A 15847-nucleotide genomic window follows, 5' to 3' on the forward strand; every position below is an offset into this window, starting at 1 on the left:
TTTATTATGTTGCATGTTTATTATGTGTGTCTTTTGTATACGTTTTATATTAATTGGGTTGCTTCTGATTTTGTAAACTACCCAGGGAGCCTGTGGGCTGATGGGTGGTGAAGAATTATAAGTAAGTAAATAGGAGGGAGAAAGGGGGTTAGGCCAGGACAACAGGCATGGCCTGAAAGGATGGAATAGGAGCTCAGAAGGGTTCGGCCCTTGGGCCTGAGGTTCCCCATCCTTAAGTTAGGGGAAACAGATTTCGAAGTTATTACTGAGAAAGTTTATTTACTGTCAAATGAAAGTCAAGACGGCCACTGGAGAGGAAGGCATCCATCAGTCAGGGAAGAACACGATTCATGATCCAATGTGGCTTTGGGGAAATCACTGCCTCCCTGCCACTGCTTGCCTCTCTAAGTGGGAAAATGCTGCCACTGTATGCATTTTGTGACGACTGCAAAGCACTTCAAAGTAGGAATGTTGCACAAAATGATATAGTAAAATGCTGTTGGAGATGCTAAAGAAGCAAAGTTTCAGTAAGCACATACGATGCATGCACTTTTCCCCAGAAATTCAAGTGGCTCAGTAGTGAACAGAAGGACGTGCTGTGTGCCTTGACCTGGCACCTATTGTCAGGCATGACTGTGTGACAGAGGACAACTTCCTGGGACAGCACATCTAATGAAATCATAATGCCATCTAGTACAATATACTGAAAAGAAATGTAATAATTTGTATTAAAATATATTATCCCAATTAAATTAGTGCCACATTTTAAATTCAGTTTAAGACAGGTAATTAAATAAAGAGTATGACAGGGAACTCTTAATATTCTGCTTTATAGATTTTGCGAGGCAAGCAAAGGATGGGTGGTGCATGTACCAAATTCATTTACAATGAATTTTCTTCCATTGGTTTTAAGTTATAATGCTGTCCATGTAATTTAATATTCATACAACTTAAAATACTGTAGTTTCTATTTCAGGGGATTAGGTAGAATGAAGAAAATAGAAATAATTAATCAGAGATCCCCCCCCCGCCATTTCAATGGGGTTTTCATGAAAACAGACCTCTTGTTTACTCTGTTCAACTCAATGACTCAGCCTTGACCTGTAGAAGCCACTGTAGAAGCAAATTGTATGAGGAAAGACAGGAGGAAAAGGGCACTGATGCTTCTGCTGACCACATTAGGCTTCAATAAAGATGAGCTGATGCTTTCTGATCTCTCCTTAGCCCTGAGCTGTTCCACTGAGTACAGCAATCATGCATACTGACAAGTAATTTAGCACCAAGAACTGAGCAAGGCCTTAAGTTTTAAGACTGTTTCGCATATTACTATTGTTATGACTAGATAGTCACCTAAGATTTCATTTAATATAAGTGTAGGGTCACAGTATAGACAGAGAAACAGTTGTTCAAGAACACATGTATTATACAGGTACATTGCAGTTTTTTAATGCAATGCCAGCATGGTGGCCCATCCAGAGTTGTTTCTGTGATGGGTGTGAAGTGGCCTTCATTCAGTTCAATGAAACCACCAATAATTAGGACTCAGCCATTTTCACAGATCATAAGCAGACAGGCTATAAATTCCTCTTGGGTTATTTGGCTCCTGAGATATTTAGGAAAGTTAAGGGAACATAGAACTAAATGAGCAGCTCACTTTATAAACATCAAGTGATTGCAAAGCTTCTTTTTTTTACCACGCAGATGGACCAAATAAACAGTGATGAAAGAATATAGAGGGAGCAGCACTTTGTTGTGCAGGTCCCTGAGATAAGGTATCAATAGGGACTGTTGCCATGGGGTTACCTGAGAGGCCAGATAGGAAGGGGATACTTCCAGGTAAGCAATGACGGCAAGGCCTCCACACAATGCAGTTGTAGGAAAATGGCATGGAAAGCTCAATGGTAGCACTGGGGGAGAGGAGCTGCTGCATTGACATGGGCTAGGATTTAAGGGATCTAAGGCTGCAATTCTTATACACACCTTCCTGCAAGTAAACACCACTAAACTAGTTGGACTTCTCAATAAACATGCATATGATCATGCTGAACAATAAGTAAGGTTTAATTCACACTATGAAATGCAAAAAAACCTGAGTCAAAACTCAGGGAGCAAAACTCTGATGGATTTTTTATTTTCTTGAGCTTTGGCTTCAAGACACAAAAACGCCTCTCTAAGTTCCGCAACTTCCATACCCTTTAATAAGAACTATGCAAATGAGACATTTTTGCTCATGGTTCCCCAGACACTGATACTGTGGTGGCAATATACCAGAGTTGGAAAAAGACCAGGGAGACCAGGGAAGCAGACAGAGCAATGCCAAGCTTCTCCACCATTACAGCTGTGTCACAGAATCATGGTAACATCATATCCCAGAAAAGAAGCTTGCATGAAGCCATAGAGAACTGCTGCCAGTCAGTGTTGGCAATAATGGGCTAGATGGACCAGTGGTCTGGCTCACAGAATCATAGACTAGTAGAGTTGGACGGAGCAAGATGCTAAGTTACACCATCCCATTCAGGGGACTGTCAAGACTCAATGTAAAGCAGATTCCTATCTTCCTATACTGGGATCTCTAATCTTTTACAGCTTGTGCACTGGCACCACAAGGCAGCTGTTTTGGAGTCTGCCACATCTCAAAATGGTTGACATCGAGCCTGCTTAGCCACACAGTAGAAGTACCTTTCTCAGGAAAGGAATTACAAGGCAGAGACTGGACCCAACCTCCAAATGCCAAACCACATATTTACCTGCACAAAGCACAACAAAACACCTATTTCACAGAAGGAAAACAGACAATATTGAGGGAAACTCAGCCCGAAAAAAACAAACACAAAGTCAAAATTAACTTAATTAACAAAACAAATTTTAACAAAATTAACCAGAACACAGACACACAGGAAAACTACCGTATTTTTCTGTGTATAAGATGCTACTTTTTCTTAAAAACATTTACTTAAAAATAAAGATGCGTCTTATATACAGGGGGCCGCAGGCACACTTGGTGGGGGGGAGACTGGCGAGCACAGGGGGGCAGCGCACGCAGCAGCAGTTTGCTCCCTGGCGATGGATAGAAAAAGTGGGAGGGGGGTCCTATACATGGGGGCATCTTATAGATGGAAAAATATGGTATCCCTCAAAACAAACATGGAAACAAAATGACCTCTAATCCAGACATACCAGTAATATTTCCTATATAACAGTTACTTCAAAAAGATAATGGAAAATGGAAAACAAAACTTACAAATGCTTGATCAATGTCCTTCCTAATATCTGCTACAATCTGGGCATTATCCCCACGTGCCAAGACTGCATCAAGTGAATGGTGCTGTATTGACTCCAAAAGGCGAGCTGAGTGGCCAAGCCGCAGGATCTGCACCTGATGGCCAGCAAGTCGCTCTACTAAATTGTCAACTGCAATGTTGGACGGAGCGCAGCACAGGACCTTGGAGAGAAACACATTATTGTAAAAAATGCTAATTCATTTTGCTAAGCTGCCAAAAGATTTGTAAAATCTTAGAACTCTGAGGAGACGGCCGCTGTATCAAAGTAAGGAGAAGGAGAAAGAAGGTCTGTTTCTAGTGGCCAGTGGTAGAGCAGCTTTTAAGACTTGTTTCAAATTCATTCCAGAGTTAGAACCCTGGTCTCGGGGTCTGACCTGCACTTGCACCACCACCACTGGATTCCTAGGGGAAGATGCCAGAATCAATGGAGAAGACTATTTTCTGCTCAAGGAAGAATCTCTGCTATGCATTTAGCCAGCTCTGTTCTTCAGGACCCACCCTGAGGTAAAAAAGCATAGCCAAACACCTCCCCAGAGTTGCCAGCTGCTGCTAAATTCTGTCCCTCCCCAGGTTCCACCCCAATATGCTGGGACCACCCTTTAGTTCCCAAGCTGGGCTGCAGAGTCTCAGGATCAGGGCCTCAACCCTACAACCGCACTAACTATAAAGATTCCTAGAACTACTGACTATTCTGGAATGGATTTCTCATGGGTTGTTTACTTCAGAAAACTTCAGTTTTGCTTCTTGCAGAATACAACATTCAAAATTAGTAGGGAGAACAGAGTCTTTGCTGAATGATTAAGTTGCTTCATTAGTCTTGAAATATGGGTTCAAATACCAATTCTGCCCCAGACCATCCCATCTAATCTTCTACAAGTCTCACAATCCATCCTGAGCCATTTCCAATCAATATGTGTGGGAGCAAGAGAATAACCCACTTTCCAGGACAGCCAAGGGGGACAAATAGATTGAAGATGGTAACATATACTGTGCTGTAAGTGAGTTCATACACTGATATGCCCTCACCTTCGTAACCCAATTCCTATGGTGTTTGGGTTGGTAAAGAAATTGCAGTGACTTGCAGCATGGCTGCAATGCAATTACAGAGTAAGACTGCTTGTCCCTACAGACTTCTAATCAAGGATTTCCTCAGCACAAAGCACAGACCTTACCAGTACAGCACATTTTTCATACACGTGCAAGCCAATATTCAGTCCCTTGTATCACCAGTTAAATTAGGGATGGAGAACTTCTTTTGGACTGAAGGCAGCATTCATTTATGGGGGCTGCATAGTAGAGGTGCAAAAGGTAGATGAGGAAACGTGGGTGGGATCAAAGCTCAAAATGCACTCTCCACCACGCACTCTCTCATTCACACAAGACACAGGCATATGCATGCACTGATATGCACCCACACAAACATACCTACAGAGACCAATTCATATATATGCACATGCACACAAACACACACAGATCCCCTCACTTCCATGCTGCAACTATGGAAGAAGGCTGGAAAAAGGTTTTCCGTTGAACAGGCTATTGCTCCAGCCTGGTGTCACAAGACCTTGGAATTGGTATGCACTCACTCACTTTCAAGTCTTGCTGCACAGTTTGGAGTATGATTTCTACCACTGTCGTTGTCTTTCCAGTTCCCGGCGGCCCATGGATTATAGCAACATCTTTCTGAGCCAGTGCAAAGCAAACAGCCTCCCTCTGTGAGGCATCCAGTGATTCATTGTAGAACTTCAACAGCTCTGCAAGAAGCATCAGGAGGAACATTTGTTCAGTTCTCAGTCCCCCAAAGAACATTTGCAGAAGAAAGAAAGAAAGCACAGCAAAACAAATAAAGCAGCTCCCTTTGGAAGCAGACCAGACTGGATAGTAAGAATATAACCTTTGCAACAAAAGGAAACATCCTTGTTCATACTCAGAAGAATCAGGATCCCCAGTGTGGATCCCCTGGCTTTCAGTGCTTAGCTGCAAAAAGTCTCAGTATTCAGACACTCTGTATTATTATCTGAATCTGTATTTGAACAGACAATCAATGAGCTTGACCACACTGTATTTTAAGGAGGCAGTACCTTTAGACAAGTTCCACCATGTTCTTTACTTAGAAAGTTCATCACACACACGCATGCATGCACGGAGGGAGAGAGGGAGGGCACTCCTTTGCTAGTAAGCCAAACATCCCTGTAGAGGCACATATTGTTCATATTCTAAAAGATCAGATCAAGAAACACCATGCCAAAGATGGCTGGCATAATAGTCCTAAACCTTTGGAAATGGGAAAATGCCTTAAGGGACCCTTCTGCCAGCAGACAGGAACTCCAGAAGAGGGGGAGTCATATCTGCCCTGGAGGCCCCCCTTCACACCCATGGAAAGCTTTATGTGTAATTCTATGGCCAGGGCCCCATCAGAGGCTGCTCTGTAAGAAGGGCCAGTCTGAAAAGCTCCAGTGCATGTCCCCACAATCTGCTTTCCACAATCTGACAGCATGTGCCAGCAGAGCTTTGGGAGTGAGAGAGGATTTTTCTTTCCATTCCATTTCGTTCCTACACTCCACATGCCCCAAGTGGAGAGAACTCTTGGAGCTTGGAACTGGGAGTACTGAAGTAAAAAGTCCACTTCAGTGAGAAACTTTCCTAGCCTCCTTTAGCAAATCACAATCTATCAGCATCATTTTGTTCATCTGGAAAACTGGAATACTACTAGTGACCAAGTCAACAGTGAGGATGAACAAAATTAAGAATTGATATTGACATTGCTTTAATATTTATATTATAGCATTTTAAAATTTCATTATAGCATATGTATCATCTTTTCTTCAGTATGCAAAACTTTTGCCCAAAACCATGTTGAAACATTTACAGTGTTAATATTTACTTGACTTAAAAAATAATAAAAATGTCAACCAATTCTCGAGATGGCTAATTTTTGCTTCCATTGTGTTTGTTTTGCTGTTACCCATGTAATACTCTGTACTGCTTACTCTTGTGTAAATGCTGTATTCAATACAATTTAGCCCCAATTAATGTACATATACATAAGATGTTTTAACAAATTACTAATTTTATTGTTGCTACTTGTTTTATTGATTATATTTATATGCTGGTTCAGCATTTGTAAGCCTTCCAGAGAAAGCTTGGATTATGGAGTGCCATAGATGTAGCATGAAATAAATAAACCATAAATATCCTAAAGCATATTCTTCACCTTGTGCATCAATGCTTTTAGCATTGGGCCCTTTATTTGTCTTCAGTAGGCAAATAAAGCAGGAACTACATAGAGCTAGTACTTGCATCACTGCAAAGTAGAAGGATTTTGCAAAATTCCAAGCAACAGCCAAGTTCACCTGTGGTGAAGATGGAAAATGTAACATAAAATGAGAGGACTGACAGGACTTCTTTTAGCCAAGGAGTGTGACCAGTTTTGAAACTGAGTCAACAGATATGCATACCAGGAAGCAGGATGCTGGCTTGCTCCTGCCCCCATTCTTCGAGTTACCTGAGCACATTTTTAAAAATTACTTTTAAACATTACATGAATATCCCTTCACTCATTCACCACCATCCACTTTTCCTTCAAAAGTTCTCTAAGTGCAAACTGCTTTGGGGGAAAAGTGCAAAGATTTTTTGAAACATGGGGGTGGACAGGCTGCCAATCAGCATCACGCACAGCTAGCTTCCACTTCAGATTTTTCAGAAGCAATTTTTCTAACACTAGTCCCTGGAGAGGAAAGGTACATTTGTGTAGAACAGAATGAGGACACATCCAGAGATGCTTCACTGCTCACTTCGCCTTCACCTTTGGATAAGTAAGCATGTGTTTCACATCGTCCTCATTCCCACTTTACCCTTTTGGATGTAAAGGTTACAGCTATGGTATTTATTCCTTTATTCCTCTGCGTGTTTGAAATCAGAGTGCTTCAGAAGAACGTTGGTCTCCATGGTCTGGAGGAAATCAATATTTAAAATCACTTTTTACAAAGAGGAACAGTTGGTAAGTTGGTGTTGTAATCATCATTAATTTGGCAAATGCTACATGAAGAAGCTTTTTTAATTTCAGGATGGCAAAAAGCACTGAATGGATAATTTTCATTACTGCTCTGTATCCACTGAGAGCTGGCCCATCAAAATGGTAGAAGTGCCTCTTTTACTCAGCCTGACTACCAAAAGGTTGTTTGTTTTAAATAGCAAGAAAAAGAACTTGGTCTCCAAATCCATTCAGCTTTAGGCCCTTATGTTACAATGGCCTATTAGAATACTCCTCTGAGGCTGTTTTGCAGGAAGCACAGGGTGACCATATCACAATTTTATTATGAAGCTTACCTTTTTAGGGCATAATTAGCAGTGAAGGTCTCACCGAAAAAGTAAACAGTACAATTAGCTGGTAATGTTTAACACAGAAGAAGTAAAATACACAGAATTCTTCTTTACACATAGGTTGCAGAGCAAATTTTAACAAAAATAAAAAATTGCAAATTTAGGTTGAACTTTCTGAGTCAGAGTAAAATCCAACTAACATTCCTTTTTAATTATTAGCTATTTTATAAGGAAGTCTGAACATGCGAATAGCATCAACTTTTATTTTGACACTGCTATAAACTCATGAAGAATGTAAAAAGTTCACTGCCAGCATTTTAAACATTGCCCATTTTTTAAAAAGCTAATTCATTTATTATTCTATGATCACCATTTTAAAACAATCTTACATCTCACTTCCCACAAACTTGAAGTAATATGTAATGGCCCTCAGCATTTCTTTTTGAGAAAATAGGCCCTTGTGACAGCAGGATAAACATGTCCCAATATTGTGACTAAACCATACTCTCTCAAAAGTCAAAGAGATAATTTTTCTGCTTCATGAATTTCAGAAAAGCCGTTGGCTCTGCAACATTTCAGACTGAAACAGCATTGTAACAGATGGAGTGGGAGGGGACTCAGATCCATGCATCAGTCCATCAGATATAGAAGGAGAACAAGCACACAAAGCAGGCAAGCAAGAGATGGAATCTCAGGTACTTCCCAATCTGGATTTGTCAATAAAGCACCATCTGACGGAGCCTCAGCACACTTGGGATTTATCAGCACAACAAATTTAAAGATAGCACACTGGAAACCGAGGCTATACGTCTATGACATTAGGGGTACAAAGGAAGGTACTACTGCAATATGGGCGGAGAGGTCGTCTTTTTATGAATCCAGGGCTCAGCTTTGGTGCTGAATTATCCGTACCTTTTGAAACACATGCATTTAATGTAACTAATTTCAATCAGAAGTTTAGAAGTATGCTTTTCCTTGCATGTGGAAATGTTACACATAAACATGCAAGCATTCTGTAAATTCTCCCTATCACCTCACACTGAAAATGCACAGATAATGTTGGGGGGTGCATTGAAATATATGCAGTATTTACCCTTGTATCAAATTTATACTTTACCTTTTCAAAGGATATGAACCTTCCCATACACTAGGGTGCTCTAAGCACCTCCCCAAAGTGCTTCTTAGTCAAAACCCCCCAACTGTGGAATGATCTCTTCACTAGGATCCCCCTAGAATGAACATTGCCATCTTTTTGGTGCCAGGCTAACCAATCATCCTCTCTTTCTGTGGGCCTTTGATGGGCTTTTAACATCAGTTGTCTTATCAGGTCCTAGAATCTTATTGTAAATTATGTTCAACTGCTTTCAGTTTTGTTAAACTTTCAGTGTTAAATTTTCTTAAGTCATTGTTTTGTAAGTTTTGTGAACTGTACAGAGAGCTTTGGCTGTTGGATGGTATAGAAATGAAATAAAGAAAATATATGATGACTACTTAGCAGTCACAATAGTACTTTGGTGGAAGTTACAGTGCAATCCTGTATTTGTTTACTCAGAAGTAAGCTCCACTGAATTTTGAGTAATATATACTATTGCATTGTCAGAAGCATACATATATTTTTATTCAAGCAATAGTTACAAACATACCTAGTGTTAGAGATGGAGCCGCAATTCACTGTACTCCTCAGCACATGAAATGTGACTGGCTTAGAATCTTGCTCTGGATAGCAAGCAAAACCCTAAGTTTATGGTTTCAGTAAAGGCAGATTAAGGCAGAAAATTAGTAGCTCTGGTGATGGTACTAGGAAATCTCCTCCAAGTCCTGCAGTGCAGTGGCTGGACCTGCAATGCAGGTGGACTTCACAGAGGGCTAAAACTGTCAAGCCAGACACTCAAGCATGGAACAATGGGGACTGCACACAACTACACTCACTGCTGCATAACACTGTCCAAATGGAAGGTGGGGTGGTGCTGCATATATGAGCATCCTGGAAAGCCCACCAGGCAGCAACTTAGAGAAGTAGCTGATTCTTTGTGATCCAACCCAGCCAGGCCAGTAGAAAGCCTGCAAACATGGTTCCTCAAGCTTGATGACCAAAACCAGTGGTATTTGGCCATTTAGGCTGGACTGCAGCATAGGCACTTCTACTGGTGCTAATGACTTTATGGAATTGTAAGCATTAATATTTGAAGGTAAACAACTGCAAAAGATGAGCATACTGAATTAATGGTATGAATTATGTGGACTGTCAGTAAGGAAGTCAGCCACTCAGGGGCATAGTCTTCAACAAGCTGAGGAGGAAGAGATCCATAAAGGCAGGCACATGATGAGGGCATCCAAGGGGCTGAGATTATATAAAGCTAGTTAACTAGTACATAAGGCTTTCAGACAAAATGCCTGCATATTCAGCTACTACAAGAGTAGCTGAAGCATTTGGACTGTAATGAGACAATTCATGCCAAGACCTTGCAAGCAGTCACACAGAATGAAGAATTGAGAAAACCCAGAAAGTCATACAGGAAGGAGAGACATACTGGGGTCACTTGCCCTCTTGATTCTTATAAGCCACTTCCCGAGTTTTGGAGTTTTTGGTTACTATCTCCTCTGTTCAGCTATCAGTGTGGGAAATGGGTAGGGAACTGATGCTGTGGTTCAAGATGAAAAAGGCTTGACCAAAGAGGAAATTCCTGTGAGGTTTACAGCATATATATGAAGCAAGTTCCTCAGATTCTCCTTGATAGCACCAGCCCTTCCCACCAAGTATGTAGCTACACAAGCAATTCCTTCAAATGGAATACTTCTCAAAATTTGGGAAAAGATACCAATAAGGGTGGCAACAGCAGGGCTAGGTAAATGCAGATCATAGGAGAATGGTGACCTCTGGTGGTTACCAGATATCATTTATGCAAAGTTCACTGGCTGCAGCCTAGTCCTTGCCTTCTCCCTCCTGAGCAAGCCTTCTCTGTGAAGACAGCTTCTACACTCTAATGTCTCAGATACATTCTACAACCTGCATTCTGATGGGATAGCCCTGGCAGAGCTGTACCATGTGCTTCCGTGAGCGTGCTGAATAGCTTGAGAAAGACTGAGCCATTTTCTAACAAACACCTGCACCAGAAAACATATGCCAAACTCTGAATAAGACTAGCAGTTATATACCACATAGAAAAGAGATGTTATAAATACTGTGACCTTTCCTTCCAGTGATTCTTCTTCCAAACAATGGGATAATTTAGTTCACACAGTTAAGAAAAGCACCTGTCATGTATTAACTGTAACTTAAAAAACATAATTTACACAAACAGTTCTTCACGGCAGAATGGGTGTCTGCAGGCACATATGGTGTCTGGATCATATATGCAGGAATGACTAACAGAAGCTGGAAGGCATAAGGTTGGTGTAAGGTATATGTCAGTACTTGGAACAACCCATTTAAAATGAATGGAGGCTGCCCAACCTGAATTCTTGGTGGGTAACAATTCAGCTTGGATCTTGTTAAGTGCAAGAGAATGGATTAAAGATCATGCTGCTGATTATGTGACCAAGGATCTCCCATCTTCCACTGTTCAGAAATCAAACACCGAGAATTTAGAAAACATTTTCACTAGGCTCTGGATTTACAGTCATCACATTTATAATAAGCAAAAAAGAAAGAATATAGTTGACTGGACTAAGGAACTTTCTCTGTCTGGATTCAGCATGCCTGGAAAACCAGGGACCATTTGTGTAGAAGGCCCACAGAGCATGTGTGAGGAGTTTTGGTCAAGAATCAAAAGGTGATCATGGAAGCGAATTTTAATTTGTCACAGAGAAGACATTTGCACAGAAGGGTCTATAGCTGAAATGGAGAAACAAAAGAAGTTTTTGGCTTTTGAAGAAAAAATATTTGATGCCCACGGTGCCAGAGGAAATCATATGGATTTGGGCCAATTCTATCATTTTTTACTTGACAGTGGATGTGCAGATATGTTTCAACTCTACTTTGGAGTAGAAGGACAGTAGACAATAAAACAGGTGTGGAAGAGATAGAAACACATGGAAAAATTAAATGAAGCTCTGTTAAACTTAGGTGCTTTCCTTTAAAAAAAAAATCAATGAATGATCATTAGATTTTAATATGTTATCTATATTAATGTTCCTGCCTATGTGTTTGTTTTTAGTTTGTTGTATGATTATATTGTATTAGTATGGGATTGTTTTATAATGAAAAATTGGTAATATTGGTAAAAGAGAGCCAGTGTGGTGTAGTGGTTAAGAGCACGGGACTGGGACTCAGACGATCTGTGTTCTCGTCCCCGCTCAGCCATGGAGCCAACTGGTGACTTTGGGCCAGTCACAGACTCTCAGCCCAACCTACCTCACAGGGTTGTTGTTGTGGGGATAAGATGGAGGAGATGTAAGCTGCCTTGAGCCCTTTGTAGGAAAAAGGCAGGATATAAATTGAGAAATAAATAAATAAAAATCCTGACTAACTGCCATGGACTGTTTATTCTCCATTAATGTCTAAGCCCACTGCATTATACCACAGCCCAGCCAAGAAGGTAGGAAAGCCAGGCTTGCTCAATTCACTGAGCCACCTGGATCCCAGAATACTGATCCCAGAATACCTTGTCCTTCTGTAAAACAACACATCAATCAGGGTTGGGACTGACAGTTAGCGGCTCATGGCAGCCCACAGAACAGCGCCTGCTGTGGGTGTTCCTAGCACCATTGGTGCATTCAGTGCCAAATTAAATTAAGCTAACATAGCTATGCCAACCTCCCAACATAGCTATGCTAACTTGAAGTCAGTAAAAGTTCAATTAGAAAGGAAGGATATAAGGAAACTGTGGCAGGGTCACACACGATGCTAAACAGAGCTGCACAATAACCGCATACCATGGAGTCTCACCTTGTGTCCTGGGTCCACACACTTGGGTGGTTTCTATGCATGCATAGGTTCCATGCGTCTTCTTCTCTCCAAATGGTAGCATGTATCCATCAGCCTCCCTGGCTCAGAATCAATCCCACATGCCTGCTTCATGTGCCTTTCTCTTATTGGCCCACACACTCCCCTGAGCATGGACACAGCCAGTTGCCATCGGGTGGGGGGGGGTTTGCTTGGTGAAGCAATTGCCTACTCATTACAGTAGCTCTGTTGCTCCAACAGAGCAGAGAAGAGGTGCACTCCCTGTTGCTGCTTTGCTCTGTAAGCACACCCATCTCTCTCCCACTCCCTCACTGCACAAGTCCACACTCCCCATGTGCAGGACTCACATGTGCTGCCAGGGGCCACCTCCCCACTATGACCAGGCAGATAGAGAGCATCAGCATGGGCACCTGTAGCAGGGACCAAAAGAGCGCTTCCTTCAGGCAGACTTTCCTGAGGGTGCGCATCTGGGCATCTGCCTGGGCAGGTTTTCTGGCTGGCCCCAGGAATATGTTTGTCCTGAAGCTCTGGTAGGGGGGATGGGACCAGCAAGGATTGCTGAGGGTCCTTAAGAATGTTAAGGGACATGATAGGAGGTGACCGGGGGGGGGGGGGGGGAGACAGAGCAGGAGACGGGATTCTTGGGGCAATTGTCCTGTTTGGTGATGCCTGTGCACAGCCCCCCTGCTCCTCAGGCCTACACATCCTCTTTGATTTTTGGCAGAAGCCCAAGATCTACCAGTTGGACCCAAGGCCATCAGAGGCTGAAGGCCTAGACATAAACTTAATATACAGGGGACCTTGCAGCTCATGGTCAGTATGGAGATTCGTTTTCAGTAGAACAGGGTTCAGGTCCTTTTACCCACAAGTCCCCATGTAGTTCCACTTTATTATCATTTCAATGTAACCCTCACCCCCAGGCATTCTTCAGTTCAGAACCATCACTTGGGTTACTCTTTCCAGTGTTGCTATGGTTGAACAATTGTGAGTCAGAACCCCTCACTTACCTGCTGCAAAACACCCCAAGCTCTACCAGGAGATCCCAGTCTACATTCTCACCATGCCCACCTTATTGCTTCTTGGTTACCAGGAAGTTCCTGGGCAGTTCTTCCAGAGTTGCTATGTAGGCAAACAGTGGCCTAGCTTGCAAGAACTCAGCTCCAGCTGCTGCACATTATTCTAAAATAGCCACAAGGCAGGAACCGTGCCAGGAATATCACATCCCAACCCCTCCCCTTCATATCCAGCATCAACAGTGCTGCCAAGTACCAGAGGACAGGAGAGAAGCATGTGGAGTAAGGGGAGCTTGTCCACTCAGCATTTGGCACGAGTGAAGCAGCCATTTAATCTAGGAAAGCACTGTGCAAAAGTACTTCTGCCCTTCATGCCATAAATATTTATACTAGCGTGTGAGCTGATGTGTGAGGACGAGCCAATGCAAGAGGATAGCGGAGCAGGAAACAGAGGAGGAGCTAATGCTGCTAACACTACATCAGAAGTTCAGCTAGATTTCTTTTTCCAGTTTCCAATGGTAACACTGTCATGCACCAAGTTTGCCTCCCATTACTCAGTCAAGGCCTGGAGCCCCCATGTACCCAAGCTCCCTCCACCTCCTCCCCTTTATCCTCTGCCTCAGAATCCAGAAGCAGGCATCTTCTGCATCCTCATTCAGAAGAGCAACTGCCATCCTCATTCCCAACAAACACAAAGGAACTGGAGAGGCAAGAATCTCAGGGAGTGCTAGCACAATATATTTGCCAAGAACTGTCATTATTGGAGTCCACATTCAATAAAGGAAATAGAAAAGTTCCTACTTGTATCATTGGCATTACTAGGTTCAGAAGCACCAAAGAGGACATCAATGAGACGAGATGCTGGACCAGTCCGATACTGACCAAGGGTCTTTAAAGCCCTGTCAAAGAAGAGAATACAGGAGGAGGAAATCTTAAATACAGCTTCTTCACAACTCAGAAAATGATGTCAATTAATAGTAAAATCTCACATCACAGCTAAAACTTATTGTGCTATGCCAGGATGGGCACACAACCCACAATTTTCAGAACCAAACTGGAACTTCTGAAGAATGCAATTATATTTAGGTACTACTGGATGTAATTGGGGTTCCTGCACTATTTTCCCTGCACTCAACTTTTTTTTCCTTTTTGCTCGAGCCTGGATGTAGATAGATGCTTGCTAAATTATGTTATATTATACAATTTTCATGTAACATGTGGACACATATTTGATACCTCAAAAGCTACCTAGAGACAATTTACTTTCATATTATTTTAAAAGGAAAATGACCCAAGTTATCATATGCAAATCCCACAAGAAAAAATTGCTGTAGCCCCAAAACATTAAACACTTCCCGTTAATAATAAAGGGAATAATACTGAAAGTCAATGCCAGCACCAGAATCTGGGGGAGCCAAGCAGTCAGCCAATGCTGCCAAATCCAACGAAACAGCCACTGCACTGATCTGCTGCACTTGGCCCGGCTGCTCTCCTGGCTGTCCATCATCTACTGCAAGACTCCAGAGCTTGCTGTTGCTTCATTTCTGCAGACTGTGGGACAAGGGGTGTGTGCGGGCTGTTCATGAAAGCCCCCTTGGCCTGACAAGCGGGGTCCTTTTCCATTGGTCGTTGTCCTGCAGGGAAATGGCAGGTAAAAAAGACTACCACTGGGGGACCAAGCAGTTTCCCCACTCCATTTGAATAACTCCAAATGATTTGAACTTTTTTTCCTAATTTTGTGCAAGGAAAGCATGCTTACTCTGTTCCATAGATAGGTCAATATAGATATAAGTATATAAAAACTCAGGCTTATCCTATGTGAGCAGCTTTACCCTTTGAGCCTCTTATAAGTAACGTCATTGGCAAGTTTCAGCAGACGATAGGAGCTCTCCTGGTCCAAGCTGGCAAAGGCACCCTGAGGCTCATCAATTGCAAGAGTGATTGACCTGGCAGTTACACGGGTGACAATTCCTGTGCAGAGCTGATCACTCTGCCCAGCATTCTCATAAAGTCCCACAATGTCACCTACAAAAGACAAAGTCAACACAGAAAAAAAAATGTTCAGAGTACAAAATGGCAAACAGTGTTAGAATACTGCATAGGAAACAGGCTGGACTACTGGTCTATCTAACCTAGCACTGTGCGTTTGGACTGCCTCTGTCACTCTGGCTTTCAGATACAAGTTTCCCGATCACTGGCTACCTGATCCTTTAATTGGTGTTGATTGAGATTGAAACTGAGATGTTCCGCAAACAAACACAAGCTCTGCCACCGAGTGATGGTCCCATTGATTTAGCAAAGCCTCCTGCTAATAAGCATTCAAG

At 42.3% G+C, this 15847-nt stretch overlaps 1 protein-coding gene and 1 pseudogene across 1 annotated transcript in view; one reads left to right on the forward strand and one right to left on the reverse strand.

Moving 5' to 3' along the window:
* IGHMBP2 (immunoglobulin mu DNA binding protein 2) overlaps positions 1 to 15847 on the reverse strand; it is a 95158-nt gene that overhangs the window by 67019 nt on the left and 12292 nt on the right. Inside the window, exons 3-6 of the mRNA XM_044425810.1 lie at positions 15356 to 15548; positions 14325 to 14422; positions 4872 to 5035; positions 3242 to 3442 (exon numbers count right to left, since the gene is read on the reverse strand). Of these exons, the coding sequence (XP_044281745.1) occupies positions 3242 to 3442; positions 4872 to 5035; positions 14325 to 14422; positions 15356 to 15548 (656 nt within the window). The remainder of the gene's footprint in view (positions 1 to 3241; positions 3443 to 4871; positions 5036 to 14324; positions 14423 to 15355; positions 15549 to 15847) is intronic.
* LOC123021189 lies at positions 11043 to 11789 on the forward strand (annotated as a pseudogene).

The sequence above is a fragment of the Varanus komodoensis genome, unplaced genomic scaffold (genome assembly GCF_004798865.1).
Source record: "Varanus komodoensis strain SLA01 unplaced genomic scaffold, ASM479886v1 scaffold16, whole genome shotgun sequence".
In the NCBI taxonomy this organism is placed as follows: domain Eukaryota; kingdom Metazoa; phylum Chordata; class Lepidosauria; order Squamata; family Varanidae; genus Varanus; species Varanus komodoensis.